General features: G+C 42.2%; 2 protein-coding genes and 1 long non-coding RNA gene across 14 annotated transcripts in view; 2 read left to right on the top strand and 1 right to left on the bottom strand.

Moving 5' to 3' along the window:
* Positions 1 to 1,007: 1,007 nt before the first annotated feature.
* Positions 1,008 to 6,345, top strand: LOC109874577 (olfactomedin-like protein 2B). Of its 4 annotated transcripts, none has more exons than XM_031810019.1 (8): positions 1,008 to 1,443; positions 2,515 to 2,781; positions 3,063 to 3,170; positions 3,282 to 3,458; positions 3,940 to 4,132; positions 4,387 to 4,878; positions 5,036 to 5,212; positions 5,370 to 6,345. In XM_031810019.1, exons 1-8 carry the CDS (start codon positions 1,249 to 1,251, stop codon positions 5,969 to 5,971), a joined length of 2,211 nt encoding a protein of 736 aa, XP_031665879.1. In that variant the 5' UTR covers positions 1,008 to 1,248; the 3' UTR covers positions 5,972 to 6,345. The 4 variants fall into 4 exon arrangements, with proteins under 4 accessions (XP_031665879.1, XP_020322140.1, XP_020322139.1 ...); XM_020466551.2 differs by having other exon boundaries at positions 4,384 to 4,878; XM_020466550.2 differs by having other exon boundaries at positions 3,937 to 4,132.
* A 6-nt stretch (positions 6,346 to 6,351) lies between these two features.
* LOC109874578 (cyclic AMP-dependent transcription factor ATF-6 alpha-like) overlaps positions 6,352 to 24,921 on the bottom strand; it is a 42,286-nt gene continuing 23,716 nt past the window's right edge. For 2 of the 8 annotated variants that reach the window (XM_031810020.1, XM_031810022.1), the window contains exons 13-16: positions 23,953 to 24,020; positions 22,614 to 22,722; positions 15,969 to 16,053; positions 6,371 to 7,332 (exon numbers count right to left, since the gene is read on the bottom strand). In XM_031810020.1, coding sequence (XP_031665880.1) covers positions 7,142 to 7,332; positions 15,969 to 16,053; positions 22,614 to 22,722; positions 23,953 to 24,020 — 453 coding nt within the window. In that variant the 3' untranslated portion in view covers positions 6,371 to 7,141. Of the gene's footprint in view, positions 7,333 to 15,968; positions 16,054 to 22,613; positions 22,726 to 23,952; positions 24,021 to 24,921 lie in introns of all 8 variants that reach the window. The other 6 variants (XM_020466552.2, XM_020466555.2, XM_020466554.2 and 3 more) reach the window with 6 other exon arrangements.
* LOC109874579 (uncharacterized) overlaps positions 15,522 to 24,921 on the top strand; it is a 35,274-nt gene continuing 25,874 nt past the window's right edge. For both annotated transcript variants that reach the window (XR_004206335.1, XR_002252721.2), the window contains exons 1-2: positions 15,522 to 15,709; positions 16,838 to 16,953. This is a non-coding gene — a long non-coding RNA (uncharacterized LOC109874579). The remainder of the gene's footprint in view (positions 15,710 to 16,837; positions 16,954 to 24,921) is intronic.

Here is a 24,921-nt window from a genome sequence, read left to right as displayed (position 1 = left end):
TAACCCAAAAGAAGAGAATCAAAAGTCTGTTGCAAGTAAAACATACAATATTGGCATTATTATGAAATACACCCTGTATTGTGGCTGTTCACTAAAGAATATATGAAGAATAATACTCACTTATCTTAATTCCCACATTGCTGGAATGTTGGTAGAATCATTTCCATCACATAAAACGATGCTAACAGAAGTAATCCCCTGGATGGCGCTATCGCGTAAAGGTTCGCCATCGGGGTAAGCCTTACCCTCACACATTTCCCTTTATTTCTACCACAAATAGCCTATTCTCAAAGTAGGTCAGATTTATGAGCTTTAATGACTTTAAATCAAAATCGAATAAAATGTTAGACGTCACATGCTTCATAAACAACATGTGTAGACTAACAGTGAAATGCTTACTTACCAACAATGCAGAGAGAAAAATATAAAAAATAATATACAGTACAAATAATAATAGGAGGAATATATACACAATGAGTAATGATAACTTGGCTATACCGAGTCAATTTACAGGGGCATTAGGACATTTAGGGAGATATGTTCATATAGGTGGTGCGGCAGGTAGCCTATTGGTTAAGAGCGTTGGGCCAGTAATAAAGGTCGCAGGTTTGAATCTGCAAGCCGACTAGGTAAAAAATCGGATGATGTGCCTTTGAGCAAGGCACTTAACCCTAACTACTCCTGTAAGTCGCGCTGGATAAGAAAGTCTGCTAAATGACAAAAAAAATGTAGGGCTAAAGTGACTAGGAAGCAACGTACGTGATGAGTTAGTTTGCGGTCCATAAAATAAAATGACCTATAACAATAGCCTACTAGCCAGGAATTTAAATGAATTCACTCAAACATTTCCCAAGAGGCATTTAGGCTACAGTTTAGATGGGGGTATAAAATTAAAAAGAAAGAACATCCCTTCTAACGTTATTGTTTCACATCCAAATCTGTGGGACAGACTCCACCCTGTATCCAATATGGTCAAGTCCTTCCCACCTATCCATAACCAACCATGTTCATTCACCTCCAACTATCAACAGGGATCATACCTATCACTTACAGTGAAGGCAACACAATGCTTTTCACCTGAGAGGATTCTAAATTAATTTCGGATTCACATTTACTTTAACCATGGACATTTTCTTATAAAATGTGGATATTTCAAACTAGTTGATTTCTTTTAGAATTCGCTGCAGATCGTTTCAAAGGTATACTTTTTTGATTGGCAACGTTTCAACTGGGCACCAGGTAATTTAGATGATGATGTCTAGGTTGCAGCTATTGCTCCTGTTGTGGTGCGCCATCGCCCTCACTTGGGCACCAGTCGCATCCAACGATGTGATGGAGAACTCTTTGACAGATGTCCATGATGGAATTAAAGAGCAACTAGAACCGACCGAGGGACCACTTCTGGATGATGAGATGGACAACCAGGAGAACGTTTTAACTCAGGTATTTACGACCTCGCTCTGAATTTGTTCGGATTGACAGGCTAGTTTTACGCATAGCCTACCTATACAAAGCCAGGTGCGACAGTTAATCACAGGGGTGAGGAAGAAAATGGCATTTTCTCAAGCATTATAATTCATAACTTTTGAGTATAGAATAATAATAATTGATACTTCATTGTCTATGAATATTGGCCTGGGAAAAGTTGAACTATTATGTTGCGCACTTATCATGCGTAATTACACATGCACACAGAGCATTGCCATTATAGTCAGTATTGGCGTTTTGCTATGAACCATAAAGCATCTGCAATGCGATAAATTGACGGTGGTTGTTTTACCCAGCAAACCAAAATTGGTTCTTTGAACGTTCCCAGAACATTCATTAGGTTGCCCCAAAAGTTTTTACACAAAAACGGTCCAGTTGTGCTGATGATTATACAGTGTTTGTATAAATAATTTGCCTGATGTTGCAAGAACATTCCCAGAACCCATTTTGTTATTACATTACCTGGAAACCTAATAAGAACCTTATGGGGAATGTTCTGCGTGTGGTTGTTACAGACGTTGTGCACAAATTTCCAAAGAAATTTCGTATTTTTTTTCAATTCTGGAAAGGAAAAAAACATTTTGTTATCAAAAAAATCATTTGAATGGTTTTTGAGATGTTTTCATCCTAATGTTAGATCAAATCCTAACTGGAACTTTATAAGAATGTTAGCTAATGTCCTGTGAATGATCCCGGTCTGCTTGGTAGTTACTTTGTAAGTGGTTAAAAAATTAAAAAGTATTTTTTTGCACATTAGACGATTGTTAGTCATTAAACCATTTTCAATGTGCAATGTGCATAGAGTATTTGGTATCTGAGAGATGAGATGGTCGTGTTTCCTATGTAGGACTAAATGTATGCATTCTCATGAATATGCTGTGTCGTTCCATATAAGTAATCCATTTAAATAGTTACTTATATCCTAGAAGTAATTGCACCAATGTATGGGTCTGTGTGAATTGTGTAATGCTGTGCTCCTTCAAATGGTGGACTACCCATGCTCTACCCATCTCTTCCCCATCGTAGCTGCTGGGGGATTATGACAAAGTGAAAACGCTGTCCGAAGGCTCAGACTGTCGCTGTAAATGTATTGTCAGACCCCTGAGCAGAAGTGCCTGCCGGCGGATAGAGGAGGGTGCAGCAACGGCTGAGGACTTTTACACCGTGGAGACTGTGACGTCGGGGCCTAACTGTAAAAAGTGTGCGTGCATAGCCCCGCCCTCTGCTCTGAATCCCTGCGAGGGAGATTACAGGTTCAAGAAGCTGCAGGAGGCGGGGAAAGATGACATCAAGGTAATACACAAGCGCCTGCATCTCTCTGGAGGGGAAACAACACCACACCGGTTCCTTCTTAGAACAACCCCCCGTCTGTGTATTATCTTTATCAAACAAGGAGTCGCCCCCATGTCCTTTCCAGTGGAATATTTACTCAAACTGTACTTGATCTGATGGAAATGTCCACGTCATAAAGCGGGTATTGAATACAGCGTACATGACAGTGAGACTTTACAACTAAAATAACATGGAAAGATGTACTGGGATGGATTCTGACTACTGTGATCTTGCTTTTACAGCTCTCAACAATAATGGAGTTGCTGGAGGGAGCGTTTTACGGGATGGATCTGTTAAAGTTACACTCAGTTACAACTAAACTTCTCAGGAGGGTTGACAATATAGAAACGGTTCGTATACTGACACTCGTATGCAATTCACAGTCACAGCTTATATACCTTAAAGTCCGTGGTGGTGGTACTGGCTTCTCACCCTTTAACTTTGCCCCTGTCGGTGTCCAGACCTTTTCTCGTAACCACACGGAGAAGGAGAAAGTGAGTGTGAGGAGCCGCTCTAGTGAGGAGAATGAGAGAGAGAAGGAGAGAAGAGCACAGCAGAGGATGGAAAAGAGAAAACGTCTAACTGAGCTGGAGCCGTCCCTGCAGAAGGATACGGCTGCAGCCTATACTAACACTGAGGTAACGCCGCACACACACTATACTAACACAGAGGTAACGCCGCACACACACTATGCTAACACAGAGGTAACCAAGGATGTCAGTCACTCCAGATGTAGAGTGGAAACAATGGCGAGGGATTAAGGTAGCCAGTAGCCTGGCAGCGTCTTTAATACAGTACCGAGATCCAAACTAGTCTGGGGTCTTGATGACAACAGTTTTCAGACAGCCCAGAAAACAATGACTTAAAATGACCGTCTTACTTTGAACCTCGACTGCATTCATTTTCACAAAACCAATGCGATCAAAACCCTAGCATTTGGTTCTGTAGCCTAGTATTACAATTAAGAATCAGAAACCTTTACTGCCATGCAACAAACAAATGGTTGCTAAGAACTTATTGTGTAGTCACAGTTCAACATGTATAGTACAGTTGTCTCACTAAAAGCTTTACGAAAACCCATGTGATTTGCTCCTTTGTGATTGGATCCTCCTAAAGAAGAAGTATGAGGAGCGCTACGTGGGGGCCAAGGGCCAGGGGGCCACCAGGCCCATGCTGAAGAGGAGCCAGCCAGAGGACAGGGAGGAGCCCCAGTGGCCCCTGAAAGGCAAGGTGGGGCCCAACGGCATGGTCATCAGAGGGGTGACCTTCTACAAGGCCAACACAGTGGACGATGGAGCCGCTGAAGAGCTCAGTAAGTCAATTTATATACTGGACATAATGCTAGAATAACTGACATAGCAGTAGTCCATCCATTTCAGAACATACAGCAAACATTCCCATTGATTTTAGTGTTGAAGGCTTCTTTTTTAGGGGGGGTCTCTACATTGGGGCTATGCCTATAGACATGTTTTGTTCTGGGTTTTTAATAGGACATTGGAGAGGCTTCTTGAGTATATTGGTGTAAATGTTTCTTAACCCTTTGTGCTGCTCATTCACCACCAGCAGCAGAGGAAGCCCTGAGCGGTGATGGTTCCATGGACCTGCTCATCGATGACCAGCTACTGAGACCCACCCAGCCCACACCTGCATCCCACGACAGGAAGGGGAACCCAGATGACCAGGCCACTGACACCCCCAAAACAGCCACTAGTCCCCAAAGGAATCCCATTACATCTGCCCCTGGAGCTACCGAGACACCATCAACCACTGTTTCCATCCCGACCACCACCACCACCATTCAAACAAACACTAACACACCGGTTGCGACCACCACAACCACCATTCAACCAGCGACTACCACAACCACCACTCAACCAGCGACCACTAGAAAACTTGAAACCTTGTCTGTTTTGACCACGTCTCCAACCACTGCACTGCAAAATGTCAACAGCACCACAGCTCCGACCAGCAAGGTGACTAGTGTGCCCAGACCCAAGCATCACATCAGCTGGACAGAGGGCCACTCAGAGGTTCCCTCGGCGACCCCTAAAGTTCCTGGTAAAAAAAATACCTTTGGTTGAAGGGGTATTAGATTTTCCAAAGTCACATTTTAATTTGATACTTTTTTCTGGTGGAAAATAGTGTTATTTGTTTGAACTTTAAATACTTGAGGGAAGTACATATGTTGTCTTTATCTCTGTATGTTTACTAACAGGCCTGTGCAAAGACACTTTGGCCACCATCTCTGACCCAGTGACCCATAATACCTACGGCCGGAAGGAAGGTGCCTGGATGAAGGACCCGAAGGGCAACGGAAATTTAATCTATGTCACCAACTACTACTATGGCAACAACCTACTGGAATTCCGCGACATGGACACCTTCAAAAAAGGTATTCTCACAATTGACTAGTCCCAAAACAGAGTTGCTGTTTAGGTTCTGGGTGCCAAGATTACATTACATGTAATGGTGGAATTTGATTCGTGTGATGCGCATTGCTGAATATATAGAATACTCTCTTACTTCTGCATTGTCTTTTTTCCTGTCAGGACGCTTCACCAATTCCTACAAGCTGCCGTACAACTGGATCGGCACGGGCCACGTCGTATACAACGGAGCGTTCTACTACAACCGGGCCTTCTCCCGTGACATCATCAAGTTTGACTTGCGTCTACGCTACGTTGCGGCCTGGACAACGCTGCACGACGCAGTGTTTGAGGAGGAGGAGGACTCCTCCTGGAGGTGGCGAGGACACTCGGACATCGACTTTGGGGTGGACGAGAGCGGCCTGTGGTTGGTGTACCCTGCGCTGGACGAGGAGGGCTTCCACCAGGAAGTAATCATGCTAAACCGTGTGAACCCGGCTGACCTCAGCCTCCAGAGTACGTTCAGAACAGGCCTGAGGAGACACTTCTACGGAAACTCCTTTGTCATCTGTGGCGTCCTGTACGCGGTGGACAACTATGAGCGTACCCACGCCAATATATCTTACGCCTTTGACACGCACACACACACCCAAATGATCCCCAGATTACCGTTTACGAACAACTACACGTACACGACGCAAATCGACTACAACCCCAAGGACAAAAAGCTGTATGCATGGGACAACGGTCACCAGGTGACATACGATGTTATATTTGCATATTAAAAGCTGTGGAGTAGTGATAAAATAAAAAGGGACCAGCACTTTTTTTTGTATAAAAGTTTTAAAATATATATATATTAAAAAAAATGGTCTTAGTGGATTGTAGAGCAGTCTACATGGCCTTTATGTGTTGTACTGTATTAATCCACATTTATGTTGTTCCAGGCTCCCGTGTTTTCCGAACGCATGTTGTTGTATTTTATATAATGGTCATGGTCTTTAACTGCCCAAAGGTCAGCAAGCAAGATCATTCAGCGAAGCAAGACAAGGTATTTTCTTACTGCTTCTTAGAAGTTTAAAGTGTATGTTGTATATACTTCAATGAAAAAATACAACTGTTAATAAAATATGCATTCAAACATGAATGCTGACACACAAACAAGTCATCAGTACTAGGACTTGTTACTGTCCATGGTTTTATTTCTGAAAACCCTTTTGAAGGTACTGCAAATACCATTGACAAACCTTGAAGTGACTCAAACAAAAGTAGGTCATTATCAACACCCTCATTTGACACATTTCAAATAATGCAAATAATGGCTACATCTCACATGATGTTTGTATTATATATACAAATGAGTCTTGCGTATAATTGTTTGAATGTCTCATTTTGCTCAGTCACCAACATGGCTTTAAAAAGCAACAAGCATAATATCACAGGATAGGTCTATTCACTTTTAAATATGTGCAATATATCTTGTTAACATGGCTCAATTCCATCAATAGGGTCCAGAATCAATTAATGTTTTGTATTAAGCTATTTTCAATTTAGTTAAATTTTTGCTCATCTAAAAGAATGCTATAGCAGTAGGGTCAAGACAGTGAAGGTTACCAAAGGGTTCAACTTTAAGTCCACTATTTATTCTACCTAAAAACCTACAGTAGATGCCTGCACTGGCATTCTGTCCATTTAACATGAACCAGACGCTCTAAACCAAGCAATATGGAAGTAAACAGTTGCTGGACAACTTCTTAAGAAGTCTTAATAGATTTGGAACATCTGAGGCACAGGGACTTGTGGAATGTGGAAGACAGAGGATGTGCAAATCTGATGCTAAGCATTTCCAAAGAGGAAGACAAGGCTACTTTTTTTGTCACAGTTTATTAAATACACCAAAAGGTTGGTAAAATGATAGGTTTTTAGATTGCCAGGCCTTTTAGGTAAGGCCAATTTCAGGCAGAGTCTGATAGAACACCAACCGATGCTGATGCCTTTCCGTTGGCATGGGTGGATTGGAAGTCAGTGGTGTTGGCGCGTAGGATCTCTGGGATACTGGAGGTTTTGATGTGGAGGATCTTGGTGTCCATGACCTCACAGTCAATCTGCATCATCACCTCAAATGTGTCGTCCTTGATGACTGAGTCTGTAATGGAATACGATAAGTCCAAAATATGATTATAATGAAAATCAAAACCATTCATTGGTTTATATTCAGTTGTCTGGAGTCTAGATGCCTCAACAGTCAGAAGCCACATCTGAAAGTTTTATGTTGTACAAGCCTCAGCACCATCAGCACTTTTTAGCAGACATCTAATGTTGTTGAGTTTCACTGTATAGGCCATTTGAGAGGATCTCCTGACAAGATCCCATTATACTGTCTCTCCATAAGGATCCCATCCCATAAACTCTGTCCCCTTTGTACTCTAAATCCCAAATGCAATAGTCATTATCTGGTTCACCGCCTTCTCTCGGAGACGCTGTCTGGCGTCAGGTGGCTGAGGAGCCTGCATTACTGCTGCAGGGTGAGCTCCGGCTCCTAGAAGAACACCTGCTGAAGCCATCAGCCACACAACCACCGGAACGGCCAGGTCCATGTGGCTTAGCTAGTGGGAGGAATTTACTAGCACATGGAGGGATCGGGTTTTGGATCTAAAAGGCTGATTAATGCATACGGAAATGACATCGGAAAGGTTACGCAGCCGGTGCATTTTGCGGACACGTGGTGCTGTAGAGCGAGGGAAGTATGTGGGTGTTTTCTACTGAAGCAATAAGACCAGAGGAGGTGTGGTATATGACCAATATACCACGGCTAAGGGATGTTCTTACGTCCGACGCAACGTGGAGTGCCTGGACACAGCCTTTAGCCGTGGTATATTGGCCATATATCACAAATCCCAGAGGTGCCTTATTGCTATTATAAACTGGTTACCAATGTAATTAGAGGCAGTAAAACTCAATGTTTTGTCATACCTGTGGTATATGATATATATGATATATATCATACCTGATATACCACAGCCTTCAGCCAATCAGAATTCAGGGCTCAAACTGCCCAGTTTACGATATAAGTTTTATGATAAGAATGCAGCTGATTTGGATGGTCCTTCTGTATGTGGTCTGAATATCTGATTGAGAGAGAAAAGAGATGGCCATAGTCTTCTCTGCCGACGGTCATGGTTTTCTCTGCGTCGGCAGAGAAAACCATGACAGTCAACTGTGAAGACTGTATGTTAAATGGAGCTGTATACAAGTTATAAAAGACTCTGCATGCCTGCATGCATGAGATAATCCACTATATAAAAAAAATATTACCCAATAAAGTGAGATAAATATGCCTTGTACATTAAATTACATTGAATTTAACACATTATTTTGTTACTGTTCTTTTTCAAGAGTGCTGAATCTGACAGAGAGTATTTTTGTCCACTGAATCAGAGTTTTTGAACGCCTGCATTGTCTCTAGATGACAGTTTTAAGGTGTTCAGTTGTTTGGGAGACAGATTATTATTACAAATGGCACACCTGTATATTGATACAGACCATGAGCCCAGCTAATTACAAATGGCACACCTGTATATTGATACAGACCATGAGCCCAGCTAATTACAAATGGCACACCTGTATATTGATACAGACCATGAGCCCAGCTAATTACAAATGGCACACCTGTATATTGATACAGACCATGAGCCCAGCTAATTACAAATGGCACACCTGTATATTGATACAGACCATGAGCCCAGCTAATTACAAATGGCACACCTGTATATTGATACAGACCATGAGCCCAGCTAATTACAAATGGCACACCTGTATATTGATACAGACCATGAGCCCAGCTAATTACAAATGGCACACCTGTATATTGATACAAACCTGAGGTTGGAACCGGGTTAAGGAACAGAACCAAAAAACGGAAAATACACATTTTTCGAGGGACAAAATCTGAATCGGGAACGAAAGTGATTAATACTGTTCCGAAACAGAACTTTTATGTTAAAAGCATGGTAATCATTTATTAACTTTATTTTACTTCCGGGCATTTTTTTCAGTACCACAAAAATGTGAAACAAACAAAGAGCCTATGCAAAGCTCTCACTGTCACTCAGAAACATATTCCAGTGTCTGCCTGCCAGCTGAAAATCTTAGCCAGTGTGTGTGCATGTCGGCTACCTGCCCCTCTGAAGCATAGGCTACTGTAGCCTACAATACCTTACAAGCGCGATTCAGAAATGAAGGAGAGATGTTAACTTGGATACATTTTTTCAATGCTAGTTAAGGATACTATTGTTATCACGTTTCACATTGGATGTATTTCCTTACAAAACGTTCTGTGTTTTTAACCTGAAAAATGTTGCGCCTTCCACTTGTCTGTCCCTTCTGCATTAAAACCCCTATAGCATGCCCGCTCCAAACTTCTCTATCTGCACTGATTGGTGAAGTAATCTATACTGTCGTGCTTAAAAAAGGAACAGAAAGGAACGATATAACCCGGCATGTTTTTCGGGGGTTTGAACCGGTTCAGAACTTTATTTTGCAGGTAGAAATAGTGGAATCGAATGCAAACAGTAAGCGACTGGAAAATAATTTCGGTTCCAACCCGATACAAACCATACCAGAGTACCATAACTGATTCCAAATATCACCCTTGCTGATACACACCAGGCAGGTCTACTAATTCGAGTCAGCCCACAGCCCCTCATCTCACCCCCCCCCCCCCCCCCCCAAATCCCTTTCTGTCAGCTCCCCATCCAGTTTCCCTTTGGGGTTACTCGGTGAGATGGGTCTTTGGGTGAGACCAACCAGAAACATAACCATGTTAACACGGCAAAGTGAAGTGGCTTATTTCAAATCATGAGGGAAAATACTCAATTGCCCTTCATTATCCGTCACATACCATGCAGTCCCTTCAACTGAGGCCAATATTGGTTATGATAAGGTTACCCAAAAGGCCAACTGGCATTTTTGCACAGTATGTTGCAGACCCGAAGAGTGATTTGGAGGACAAATCCACTGTTTTATTAGAGTAGTAAGGAATATCAAAGACATTTCTACAGATGGAAGCTATTTATGGCAAAAGGGGGTCTTTCTAAACAACCACACTCTATGGCTGGGGCAAATTACAACCTACCGTTACAATCATCTGGCAATCACAGTGCATTCGGAAAGTATTCAGACCCCTTGACTTCTTTCACATTTTGTTACATTACAGCCTTATTCTAAAATTGACGAGGAAAATATTTAATTCAATCAATCTACACACAATACCCCATAATGACAAAGCAAAACATATTTTTTTGTAAATTTTTGCAAATGTATTAAAAATAAAAAACAGAAATACCTTATTTACATAAGTATTCAGACCCTTTGCTATGAGACTCGAAATTGAGCTCAGGTGCATCCTGTTTCCATTGATCATCCTTAAGATGTTTCTACAACTTGATTGGAGTCCACATGTGGCAAATCCAATTGATTGGACATGATTTGGAAAGGCACACACCTGTCTATATAAGGTCCCACAGTTGACAGTGAATGTCAAAACAAAAACCAAGCCATGAGGTTGAAGGAATTGTCCGTAGAGCTCCAAGACAGGATTGTGTCAAGGCACAGTTCTGGGGAAGGGTACTAAAAAATGTCTGTAGTATTGAAGGTCCCCAAGAACACAATGGCCTCCATCATTCTTAAATGGATGAAGTTTGGAACCAACAAGACTTTCCTAGAACTTGCCGCCCGGCCAAACTGAGCAATCGGGGGAGAAGGGCCTTGGTCAGGGAGGTGACCAAGAACCCAATGGTCACTTTGACAAAGCTCCAGAGTTCCTCTATGGAGATGGGAAAACCTTCCAGAAGGACAACCATCTCTCCAGCACTCCAACAATCAGTCCTTTATGGTAGACTGGCCAGACGGAAGCCACTCCTCAGTAAAAGGCACATGAAGGCCCGCTTAGAGTTTGCAAAGAGGCACCTAAAAGGACTCTCAGACCATGAAAAACAAGATTCTCTGGTCTGATGAAACGAAGACTGAACTCTTTGGCCTGAATACCAAGCATCACATCTGGAGGAAACCTGGCACCATCCCTACGGTGAAGCATGGTGGTAGCAGCTTCATGCTATGGGGATGTTTTTCAGCGGCAGGGACTGGGAGACTAGTCAGGATCGAGGGAAAGATGAACAGAGCAAAGTACAGAAAGATCCTTGATGAAAATCTGCTCCAGAGCCCTCAGGACCAAGGTTCACCTTCCAACAGGACAATGACCCTAAGCACACAGAGAGAACAATGACCCTAAGCACACAGACAAGACAACGCAGGAGTGGCTTCGGGACAAGTCTCTCAATGTCATTGAGTTGCCCAGCCAGAGCCAAGAATTGAACCCGATTTAACATCTCTGGAAAGACCTGAAAATAACTCTGCAGCGACGCTCCCCATCCAACCTGACAGAGCTTGAGAGGATCTGCAGAGAAGAATAGGAGAAACTCCCCAAATACAGGTGTGCAAAGCTTGTAGCATCATACCCAAGAAGACTTGAGGCTGTAATCGCTGCCAAAGGTGCTTCAACAAAGTACTGAGTAAAGGGTCTGAATACTTATGTAAATGTAATATTTCCGGGGTTTTTTTTCTTTCTAAATTTGCCACAATTTAAAAAAAAAATGTTTTTGCTTTGTCATTATGGGGTATTGTGTGTAGTTTGAGGGGAGAAAACAATTGAATCCATTTCAGAATAAGGCTGTAACGTAACAAAATGTGGAAAAAGTAAAGGGGTCTGTTACGTTCTCCAGTTTCTATGTTGTTGTGGGTTTGTATGTGTGTGTATTTCAGGAAATGGATTCCTGGAATCCTAAAGCAGCTGATTGGTCGGCCCCATCGTTGATTGGAGCTCTGACCCCTCCCTCTCATCAGGGGAAACCGCAGTCTCTTCAATTACCAACTCCTTCACCAGCATGATAAAAGCCAGTGTTCCTTCGTCAGGGGGGAGGAGCTTATTTTATGTCCTGTGTTGGTTGTTGGTCAGTGAAAGTTTTGTTGGTATTATTTTGTAGCCGCTCCTTCAGAGGTATGTGTATGCCAATAGGACTTAGTGTTTTTGGTTATTGAAATTGTACACTTAAAGAATTGGTAAATGATTCTGTTTCTTTTGTTCCCAGGAGGGGAAGGGGAACGCACCTTGGGAGTGTTTAGGCAAGAGGCCTGCGGGTATACATTACCTGTAGTATTGAATCTGTCTATGCACACGAGGTAAGACCTGTGCGGACCACCAACTTTATTTTGGTTAGTGCGCCAGTTGGTGCTAAAGGTTAGGTAAGAAGTGAGAAGGCAGGTAAGGTAAGGGAGTCTTTAATTTGTACTTTCTTTCCTTTGGTTCCATCCAGACCTTTTCCCCCACATTACCGTGTAAACTGTATTTTTCTCTGCCTCTGTCGTCCTTCCTGCGCACCTACGGTCACATACTTTTTTCACTCCACGGGGAGTTGCGTTCCCTCCTCCAAGAGGCGTACGTAACAAGAGCTGAATACTTTCCGAATGCACTGTATATGCAGACACCTCTGTGCCTCTCCAAGGATATTATCTAATGATATGCAATAAGCATACGATATCCTTTCAACAAAGCCATAAGCACATCAGATCTGAATCTGATCTGAATGAATTAAATATTCTTATTAAATACTTTTTTCTTTACATAGTTGAATGTGCTGACAACAAAATCACACAAAAATGATCAATGGAAATCAAATTTATCAACCCATGGAGGTCTGGATTTGGAGTCACACTCAAAATTAAAGTGGAAAACCACACTACAGGCTGATCCAACTTTGAAGTAATGTCCTTAAAACAAGTCAAAATGAGGCTCAGCAGTGTGTGTGGCCTCCACGTGCCTGTATGACCTCCCTACAATGCCTGGGCATGTTCCTGATGAGGTGGCGGATGGTCTCCTGAGGGATCTCCTCCCAGACCTGGACTAAAGCATCCGCCAACTCCTGGACAGTCTGTGGTGGATGGAGCGAGACATGATGTCCCAGATGTGCTCAATTGGATTCAGGTCTGGGGAACGGGCGGGCCAGTCCATAGCATCAATGCCTTCCTCTTGCAGGAACTGCTGACACACTCCAGCCACATGAGGTCTAGCATTGTCTTGCATTAGGAGGAACCCAGGGCCAACCGCACCAGCATATGGTCTCACAAGGGGTCTAAGGATCTCATCTCGGTACGTAATGGCAGTCAGGCTACCTCTGGCGAGCACATGGAGGGCTGTGCGGCCCCCCAAAGAAATGCCACCCCACACCATGACTGACCCGCCACCAAACCGGTCATGCTGGAGGATGTTGCAGGCAGCAGAACGTTCTCCACGGCGTCTCCAGACTCTGTCATGTCTGTCACATTTGCTCAGTGTGAACCTGCTTTCATCTGTGAAGAGCACAGGGCACCAGTGGCGAATTTGCCAATCTTGGTGTTCTCTGACAAATGCCAAACGTCCTGCACGGTGTTGGGCTGTAAGCACAACCCCCACCTGTGGATGTCGGGCCCTCATACCACCCTCATGGAGTCTGTTTCTGACCGTTTGAGCAGACACATGCACATTTGTGGCCTGCTGGAGGTCATTTTGCAGGGCTCTGGCAGTGCTCCTCCTGCTCCTCCTTGCACAAAGGCGGAGGTAGCGGTCCTGCTGCTGGGTTGTTGCCCTCCTACGGCCTCCTCCACGTCTCCTGATGTACTGGCCTGTCTCCTGGTAGCGCCTCCATGCTCTGGACACTACGCTGACAGACACAGCAAACCTTCTTGCCACAGCTCGCATTGATGTGCCATCCTGGATGAGCTGCACTACCTGAGCCACTTGTGTAGGTTGTAGACTCCATCTCATAATACCACTAGAGTGAAAGCACCGCCAGCATTCAAAAGTGACCAAAACATCAGCCAGGAAGCATAGGAACTAAGAAGTGGTCTGTGGTCACCACCTGCAGAACCACTCCTTTATTGGGGGTGTCTTGCTAATTACCTATAATTTCCACCTGTTGTCTATTCCATTTGCACAACAGCATGTGAAATTTATTGTCAATCAGTGTTGCTTCCTAAGTGGACAGTTTGATTTCACAGAAGTGTGATTGACTTGGAGTTACATTGTGTTGTTTAAGTGTTCCCTTTATTTTTTTGAGCAGTGTATATATATGAGAGAGTATGGATAGAGGGTGCTGAAGGTACACAACAGGGTGGCAGGCATCTTAGCGGTTAGAGCGTTGGGCCAGTAACCGAAAGGTTGCTTGTTTGAATCACCGAGCCGACAAGGTGAAAAATCTGTTGATGTGCCCTTGAGCAAGGCACTTAACCCTAATTGCTCCAGGGTGGCCGTTGATAATGGCTGACACTGGCCGTGACCTCTCCGAGGTTGTCTCAGTTGGGATATGCAAAAAGAAAAAAACACATTTCCAACATACACATGCGTATTAATACACACTTGTACATGTGTAAAATAGGAAAAATATAAGCAAGCAACAAGCCGTCTGCGCACTGTACTGTTTTGTAAGACGATGCACAGCTGCATAACAAAGTTGATCCATATGACTCAGAAAACAGGTCATGGAAAGTTTCAGACCATTAAGAGTGTAAAGAGGGTAAGAGAGGCCTCTGCAGTGCTCGGTTCCTTGAGGGGCCTCCCGAGAGGCACAAACGTATGTTCACAAGGGCCTGGCTGATAGCCATGACGGTGGGGCTCCTGGATTGAGGGCAGCCGTTCCACGGAGGACTCCAAGGAGGCCCCTGTCTGTAAGGGCTGAGCTCCGAGAGACAGTGTGGTTGCGGAATGGATGCACCATGATAATAGATCCAAAGCACAGTGGTCTCACAGCACTTACTGCTGAGCATAGAGCTTCTATGAGCACGTTTCTATGAGTTTCTACATGGGGAAACCTCAGACGCTATGAGAATCAAGTGCCGTGGTTGTTTTCCAATTTGGACTTTTCACATTTTATACAGCTTAACAAAACGTTTGAATGCTAATCATAGTACATATTATGGCAATACTTAGTAGCTTAAAATACAGACCTATAAAATGTATCAATAATGAATCATAACTGCACACACACAAAAACAATACACATTCTGAAGCCTGAGGGGACAGAACCCGAAACAAAGGAGGGTGAGTAAGTTCAACAGTTCAACAGGGAGCCCCATGACCTAGTCAAATCTGACTCATATTTTCAAGCACGGTCACTGGAGAGATAGTAAATCACCTAAGATAAGAAAAGAAAAATGTCCTGTACAGTACGGTCTCTGAACTCCAGGAAGTATATATTCTTTCCTTAAAAGGGCATGGAAAATACAACAGCGTCCCCCTATCATCTGTATCCCACTTCCTTTCCTTTTCTTCAGGGTAGAAGGGACACCAACAGACCAATACAATTCCCCTCAGCCAAATAGCCTAATTCATTGCACATGCCAGAAATACAAAGAGCTTAGCTTACACATGAAAGCTGTTACTACTGTCAATAGGAAGAAAATACAGAGGAAAGCTTTCAAGACTACAAGAAAAAGTGAGTGAGTATTCATCCACCACACTAACAATCAGTTGTTGAAGCTGGTTCAAGCTTTCACTAAACGAATGACTATAGTTATAGTGAGTGTAGGTTTTCTGTTTATACACTGTGGGTAGGTGGAGGTGTAAATTGGCCGTGGCTTCTGATTACGTAAAAGCTCTGCTCTAAAACGTACAATAAACTTCCTTAGAGTTCAGACTCCAATGTTTATATTTGGCATGCTGTTGCTCAGTTCACATTGTCTACTGGTCCTTACCATTCACATTAATAGCTGGTAACACCAAGGACATCTTTGGCCTGCTCCCCTTGCTGTGGTTGGTTGCAGGGAGCAGAAGGTGATCCTAGAGAAACAGAGAGAGAATGGGGGATTAGAGAGTGGATGCAGTGAGTCATTACTCATGAGTTGACCTAGTCTTTAGACAATAAGGAGATACATTTGACAGTAGAGATGTTGTGCTGTTCAGGGTGAATTTTCTCTCACAAATCCCAGTAGGTCTATGCATGTGTACTCAATTTGATTGAACCTTTCTTTAACTACAGTACCAGTCAAAAGTTTGGACACACCTACTCATTCAAGGGTTTTTCTTTATTTTTTCACTATTTTCTACATTGTAGAATAATAGAAGACGTCAAAACTATGACATAACACATGGAATCATGTTGTAACCAGTGGCGTAAAGTGTTAAATTCACACACTTATCAACAGAAGACGTGGTCGTCCCTACTACCGCTGACCTTGCGGACTCACTAAACACAATTGCATCTTTTGTAAATAATGTCTTTGGAGTGTGCCCCTGGCAATATATACATAAAAACAAGAAAATTGTGCTGTCTGCTTTGGTTAATATAAGGAATTTGAAATGATTGGCTACTACATGATTCCATTTGTGTTATTTCATAGTTTTGATGTCTTTACTATTATTATACCATGTAGAAAATAGTAAAAATAAAGAAAAACCCTTGAATGACAGGTACTGTATGTAGTCCCACTGACGTCAGAATAACTATTTCCCAAGGGCGACCTAATATCAATAAATGTACATAATTTACAGTCATGGGTGCCATGGTCAAGGGGAGTGACTACAACCCAAACAATGCCTCAAGCCACTGTCTGTCCACCTATAGGCTGACAACAAGAAAAAAGACACGTGATGACAGACCAGTGACATCCAGACCCTTCCGTGGCCACTGCGGCCATAACTCTGAAGTGCACGCACCATGAACCCCACAAGGCACAAGAGGTACGGAATTCACACACAAAAAGGCCAATAAACCTCAACATACATTGACCTCTGACCATACCTTTGACTGTACAATGTTTTCACAGTTTGGGGTGTAAAGACAGTCATTGTTTGAGGAGACAGGCCAAAAACAGTAGTTAACAACAGCGTTGACACCTGGACGGCAGATTGTGACATACACATAAAAAGAACAGGAGAATGATGTGGTTGTAAAATGTATTTTAAAAGTAGACAGCTGGGGCTCTATGAAAATAATCAATGATGGGCACATTAGCTAGACAAGCCATCCATTGTTCAAAGAAATAGTCACAAATCAAGCACATGGCCATTAAAACCCAGACCATATCAGAGACAGTCATTTCTTGACACAAACCAAGGCTACTTTTCCTCCATTTGTATTAAGTTGGCAGAGATCAACTGCATCTACATGCTGTCTGATCAGCTAGTCAGTCATCTAGGTTCCCTCCATGGAATCCTAGCCTTTATTAGAGGCATAAACACAGTAATTCAAAGTCCTGTTAAACATCTGTGGTCTGGGAGAGGAGACCCATGCATGGTTGAGAGACCACTGTCCTTCTGTGTTTGATTTAGCCTTCCTGCAGTGCCAGGTGGGTCGGTTCTGCAGTTTGGCGACTATTCCATTGGTTCTATTGCGGCAGGCAAACTCAATCAAGCCCAGCTAAAGTATTTGAAAATATTTTAAAGAGTTAAAACGGAGCTGTTCCTGCGAGACAAAGTCATGGAAAAACTAGGAACTTCAGCCCGAAACTCACTGGTGTAGAACAGATATACAGTAAAATAGGTCTATAGACTGAAGAGCTACGGGGTCAATTAGAATCATTGAAGTGAGGGCTCCCAAGGACTAGTAAACATATCAAAAGACTCAAAAACCTACAAAAAAAATCTGATGTTTACAGTAGACTAGAGTGACGGCACAGAGGTAAATATTTTGTTTTGAAGCCAGCTGCCACTCTGGGGAGAACATATGACTTTACCTCAGATGGACATAGATGGCTAACATAAATGTTAGCATCTGCTAAAAGTAGCTAGCTACACGATTGGTCTGCTTCTGAGTAAAATATCGGTGCCAGTACGGAATGGCTTAGATCAGCACAATACAGTGTCTAAATAACAGTGTAAGTAGGTGGAGATTAACATTGAGAAGACATGGAAGCCAGGGTCAACTGCACTTGAAATAGACTGGTTCTGATCCTGCCCTTGAAACAACACCAGTTCTAAGAAGCTGACAGAAGTAAGGAGCTTTGTGAAAAACACACACCAGGCACTGTTCCCCATTGGGTATTCACAGCACACACAGGCACAAGACACACGTGATAACACACACACACGTACACATGGATTTTGTATTGTAGATATGTGGTAGTAGAGTAGTGGCTTGGGGGAACACACTTAATGTGTTGTGAAATGTGTCAGGAAATGTAATGTCATTTTGATTGTATATAGAGTTGAAGTCGGAAGTTTACATACACTTAGGTTGCAGTCATTAAAACTTGTTTTCCCACCATCCACAAATGTCTTGTATCAAACTATAGTTTTGGCAAATCAGTTAGAATATCTACTTTGTGCATGACACAAGTAATTTTTCCAACAATTGTTTACAGACAGATTATTTCACTTATAATTCACTGTATCACAATTCCAGTGGGTCAGAAGTTTACATACACAAAGTTGACTGTGCCTTTAAACAGATTGGAAACTTCCCTAAATGATGTCATGGATATATTGAAGAAACATCTCAAGACATCAGTCAGGAAGTTAAAGCTTGGTCGCAAATGGGTCTTCCAGATGGACAATGACACCAAGCATACTTCCAAAGTTGTGGCAAAATGGCTTAAGGACAACAAAGTTAAGGTATTGGAGTGGCCATCACAAAGCCCTGACCTCAATTCTATAGACAATTGGTGGGCAGAACTGAAAAAGTGTGTGTGAGCAAGGAGGCCTACAAACCTGACTCAGTTACACCAGCTCTGTCAGGAGGAATGGGAAAAAATTCACCCAACTTATTGTGGGAAGCTTGTGGAAGGCTACCCGAAATGTTTGACACAAGTTAAACAATTTAAAGGCAATGCTACCAAATACTAATTGAGTGTATGTAAACTTCTGACCCACTGGGAATGTCACGAAATAAATAAAATATTAAATAAATAATTCTCTCTACTATTATTCTGACATTTCACATTCTTAAAATAAAGTGGTGATCCTAACTGACCTAAGACAAGGAATTTTTACTAGGATTAAATGTCAGGAATTGTGAAAAACTGTAGTTTAAATGTATTTGGCTAAGGTGTATAACTTCAGACTTAAACTGTATATGCCTTAATGTTGCTGGACCCCAGGAAGAGTAGGCTAATGGAGATCCTTAATAAGTACAAATAGAGCCTATCAACAGCCACCTTCGGGAGAATGAAAGAGGATTGATTATGGCTGCGTTGGTGCTTCAAGGGCTCATGCTAGCAGTCTTCAAAAGGACAAATGGTAGCTGTCTTCATGGGGATACAGTAGGCCTGCCCCCCATTCGGCTCTTTGGCAGAGGTTGTAATAGCGGGTAGGTCTGAACTCTAAAAGACCACACGTTTCCATGAGTTTTGAAGAAGAAAAAAAAACAGAAGGAAAAGAATTCTACCATTTTGTTCAAAAACATCTTTTCACTTTAGTATAGTACCCCAGTGAGCCAATTATCCTCAACAAAAGTGATTCAGGCAGTGTAGGTATGTATATATTCCTGATAATCACATTCCCCCACAAAAAGCTTTGGGTTCTGTTTTTCCTTCCCACAGCAGCCCGGGTCTACCCATGTGCATCAAGTTAGTGTTCTGCTCTTTCCATCACTTGCATTGTGGCGTGCGCTTTGGAACAAGCCAATGAAATCAGAAGCTGCTCTGTTCATTCCATCAGGCCAGAGAGAGGGCTGAGGCTGAGGAGAGCCGACTGCAGCTGTGCAGTCACTCCCTCCCTCCCTCCTCTACTGTACATTCTTGTCTACTGGTAGGACTCCATGGCTGGCTGAATTACCCATTTGAAGGCTAGAAGTACAGATCGTACAGAAGCCGGCAGCCACATCCAATAATGGCACAACTCTTGTTTGCATGATTGCCATTCATCCAGTTTCTGTAAATACGTGACACTCCCTTAAAAAAAAGAAACATTTCACAAATGTTGAACTTCGTATTCATCAACTCCAGCGCCACCCCAACATATGTGAAAATGGAGTGTTTCTATTCCTTGTAGTAAAACAGATTCAAATGTAGATATGTTCCTTTAAGACCGTCAAAGTGTGGAGGGTTTGACTAATTGACAACAACTTAATGCAAAGCTTATGTACAGTAACTACTGGAAAGGAGCATACTTGGTTTGCCAGCAAACGGTTTCCATTGACGCCATGATTCCAAAATATTGTTTAAGAGTCTCTTATCCGGTCTGAATGATGTAGGCAGGTCTGTGGGTGGGTGGGTTGATGTCTCCATTGGTGCTCGGTAAACAGGGCCTTCGGGAAACATATCTGGTCCTTGGATAAAGGGCCCTCAGAGAGCAGAGCTGACGGGCACACAAAAGAGCTAAAGAGGGGCCCCTGGGAGTTGTTGGTCCAAATGGAGAGATTGTGATCAGAGTTCACTTTCCTTCTCTCTCTCCTCTGCCTGTTTCTCTCGCTCTCAGGTTCTCACAAAACAGACGTTGGCAGGTCATCAGAGAGAATGGTCCCTGCTAACTCTCCTGAGCAGTCATCAGGTTGGAATAACGTTGCCAATCAGACCTAAGACTTTCTGAATAGATGGCTAATTTAATGGGGGGGGGGGGGGGGGGGGGGGGGGGGGGGTCGGTGTTAGGGGTGCAATGGAATAAGACAGTCAGTCCTTCTGGTTGAGAATGACAATGAAAGCCTTCTCAGTGTAACAGAGGCAGAACTAAGAAGGGATTCAGCCGATTGGCATCATGAGAATACTTTTACGAAGCCTCAGAAGACTTTACAGGTTTCCCTCTATGATATGTCTCAAGGAATGTCTGGAAACATATCAGAGGAGAAGGACTAACAGATCTAGGGGGTCTCAGAGTTCATAGTTTGTGGTACTTTTATGAAAATGGAGGTATATTCATTTTGGTAATCGAATACACTTTCCTGGCAGAGGTTGCCGAGAAACAGGTTCTTTTGATTTCTGCTTTAATGTAAATGTATTAAAGATGTGTCAGTACAATGGATACATCATTCGAATTGACCAGACAAAAGATGTCAGAATGTGTAGGACAGAAGGAAGATGTGCTTAATCAATAAATCAAAAGATTATCTGTGGTTAGGCTACACCAAATAAAAATGTGGAATTCCAATCTTATAGCTTAGGAGAAATGGACTCCGTCAGTAACCCTAAACGGTCAAAACACCACACAGAATAAAATGAATAAGAACAGCCTCAAGGATCTTCTTTATTGTTCTAGATAATTCCTACCAAATGTGCTCCCTTAGAATTCTATACATCAAACACACAAATGAAACTCGCCAATTGGTCAGGCATTAACTGAACACTGTTAAAGCTACAATTCACATACAAATGCATTACATATGCTCATTTGTGACGACTGAAATGCCAATGTACATATTTAAATCAGCCACAGCCATTTTTCAAGCCTCATTCATTCATGCATTTCAAATCAAATCACATTTTATTTGTCACATACACATATTTAGCATTTAGATGTTATTGCGGGTGTAGCGAAATGCTTTCGAGTTCCAAGCTCCAACCGTGCAGTAGTATCTAACAATTCATAACAAGCTCCAACTGCAGTAGTATCTAACAATTCACAACAAGCTCCAACTGCAGTAATATCTAACAATTCATAACAAGCTCCAACTGCAGTAGTATCTAACAATTCACAACAAGCTCCAACTGCAGTAGTATCTAACAATGCACAACAATACACAAATGTAAAAGTAAATTCATGGAATTAAGAAATATATAAACATTAGATTGAGCAATGTCGGAGTGGCATTGACTGAAATACAATAGAATAGAATACAGTATATACATAAGAGATGAGTAAAGCAGTATGTAAACGTTATGTAAACGTTATTTAAACATTTGTGAGGAGAAAAAAAAAAGGAAAGGAAATATTTTCCTAAGCTTCAAAAGACCATCTGCTATTTCAGTTGGGGCTTTCCGCCTTCAATTAAGACAGAAACTTGGTACCCTTGGTTATGCTCAATATGCCCTCCAAAATTGTTTCATGACCGCTTTATGATTCTGTTTCTTTCCCACTCAGCAGTTTCATCTGTTGAAGACATGCTGATGACAATACTGCGTCATGAAACAGACCGGATCTCCATTTGGCCATGAGATCAGTCACAATCCGAAGGACGCATTGTCGCCTACTTCTATGGAAAATGCTATGGAATATGGGGCTCCCGAGTGGCGCAGCGGTCTGTATCTCAGTGCTAGAGGCGCACAGACCCTGATTCGAATCCAGGCTGTATCACAACCGGCCGTGATTGGGAGTCCCATAGGGCGGCGCACAATTGGCCCAGCGTCGTCCGGGTTTGGCCGGTGTAGGGCATCATTGTAAATAAGAATTTGTTCTTAACTGACTTGCTTAGTTAAATAAAGGTAAAAAAATAAAATAATGAAAATAAAAATATGCATGGGGTGACTCACCCTGCGAAAGGACACCACGTAGAAAGTGTCGCCTCGTCGATTTAACTCATCAAAGAAGTCCCTGTAGCTTTGATGGCGTGAGTAGTACACCTGAACCTCACTCCCTGGCCTACTGAGAGAGAGACAGAGGTGACAGTGAAATACATTATATGACATCAAAATATGCCATATCAAAACTAAATCAAACATAACTTTAATTATCAGATTTATATTAACTGACGCCTAAGACGGTCTGACAACAACAGTCAGAGACCTAGAACATGCTGATGAAATTTACAGTAACTACATTTACTGTAACAAAAATCACCATTTCCTCTACATTTACCATTATTACAATGGTATTATTATGCCTATTACTATGTTTTAAGATAATAGGTAAACTAGTAAGTTCTCAGCTCACAGTGTAACAAGTTGTATGTGTACCACACACATATTTTTTTAATTCACCTTTTCTTATTACTTTTTACGTGTCCCATCCACGGGATGGTTTAGCTAACTTAGAGGCTAATGCGATTAGCATGAGGTTGTAAGTAACAAGAACATTTCCCAGGACATAGACACATCTGATATTGGCAGAAAGCTTACATTCTTGTTAATCTAACTGCACTGTCCAATTTACAGTAGCTATTACAGTGAAATAATACCATGCTATTGTTTGAGGAGAGTGCACAGTTTTGAACTTGAAAAGTTATTAATAAACAAATTAGGCACTGTCTTGATAGAACATTTTGAACAGAAATACAATGGTTCATTGGATCAGTCTAAAACTTTGCACGTACACTGCTGCCATCTAGTGTCCAAAATCTCAATTGCACCTGGGCTGGAATAATACATGATGGCCTTTCTCTTGCATTTCAAAGATGATGGTACAAAAAAAAGAGTTGTTTTTTTCATTGTATTATCTATTACCAGATGTAATGTGTTATAGTCTCCTACATTCCTTTCACATTTACACAAACCTCAAAGTGTTTCCTTTCAAATAGTATCAAGTATATGCATATCCTTGCTTCAAGGCCTGAGATAAATGCAGTTAGATGTGGGTATGTCATTTCAGGCGAAAACTGAAAAAAAGGGTCAGTCCAATACAATTCATGTAGCATAGGTCTCCCATTTGGTGACTTGGTAGACAAGGCTACCATTGTGGTTTGGCAGCTAAATAGCAACACCACTGGTTTGGCCTCTCATTCTACTGAAAAAACAGTAGTGGAGACAGAAAGAAAACCATGGTCATAAAATAATTTGGAGAGAAATATGGTGAACATCTGAAGAGTTTGGGAAAGTGAGACATCGAAAATACTGTAGGGTCCATTTACAATGCAATTTTTTGATAAATACTTACTCAGAGTAGCGGACTGTTACAACCGAGTTACTGGACTGGTTCGTCTGGGGTCTCTCCTCAGGTGACTTCTGTGAAAATGTGATCAAATGCTGGTCAGTGAGTCATTTCAGTTCAATTCTGAAACTTGAATCATATACTGAATATTGGAATACCATTGTGTTTTTTTTGTCTTGGCTGACTGATGACAAACTAAAAAACAAGTAGAACTTAAAAAGAGATTTGTTTGGTAGTTGACCATTACCTTAGCCAGTATGCCACATTAATAGACTTCAGCATGCTCTCTAAGAGCAGTGCTCTGTTGTACTGGCCATAAGAGCCTGATCCTCATCCTATCTCTGCTATACATATGGCCTGTGAACTACATGTGAAACTAAAGTGCAGGAATAAAACCTGTCACCATGCAAAATACATGTAAGCTGAAATGTTTTCCTTTAAAATTCAATACACTTCCCCCTTTTTAAAACGTTCCGATCCAAATGTAAAAACATTTCAGTTATCTTCTTTTAAGTCACGTTTGAGCACTTCAGGAATAATTTGATATGACCCATATCGTTGGATGACACATGCAATATTACCATAAAAACCAACAGGGCTGGGATGAAATGAACACTTTAAAAACAACTGACTAAAGCCTATCAATCAAAGGCAACGACAGTGAGTCCAGGCACGCAGGTTCAACAGGATGAGTGGCCAGCAGCTGTGCAAACAGCATCAGGCTCATTTTGAGAAATTAGTCTTCCTAGCATTTCGTGACATGCCGAGGCTCTGAAAAGGCGTTTAATGTTTCACTGTGGTTAGAGATTTGTGCCCAGAGCGATGTACATTTTAGGTGCCCCTCAGTCTCAAACCTCACCCCTCATTGAGTCAATCAACAACTCTCCTTGCTGTAAGTCAATCGTCATGCCTCAGCCTCACGCTTCAAGGAGGGTAGACAACGGACTTAAGGAGGGGTGAGGAATGAGGCTGAGG

Source organism: Oncorhynchus kisutch, linkage group LG30 (genome assembly GCF_002021735.2).
Source record: "Oncorhynchus kisutch isolate 150728-3 linkage group LG30, Okis_V2, whole genome shotgun sequence".
Taxonomy (NCBI): Eukaryota; Metazoa; Chordata; class Actinopteri; order Salmoniformes; family Salmonidae; genus Oncorhynchus; species Oncorhynchus kisutch.
This window is presented reverse-complemented; position numbering and strand designations above follow the sequence as displayed.

Excerpts from the sequence above, each read along its gene's own strand:
- LOC109874577 (XM_020466547.2), top strand. The coding sequence starts at position 1,249 with ATGATGATGTCTAGGTTGCAGCTATTGCTCCTGTTGTGGTGCGCCATC. Across the intron at positions 2,782-3,062 it reads CGGGGAAAGATGACATCAAG|CTCTCAACAATAATGGAGTT; the intron begins GTAATACACAAG and ends TTGCTTTTACAG. Across the intron at positions 3,459-3,936 it reads CAGCCTATACTAACACTGAG|AAGAAGTATGAGGAGCGCTA; the intron begins GTAACGCCGCAC and ends ATCCTCCTAAAG.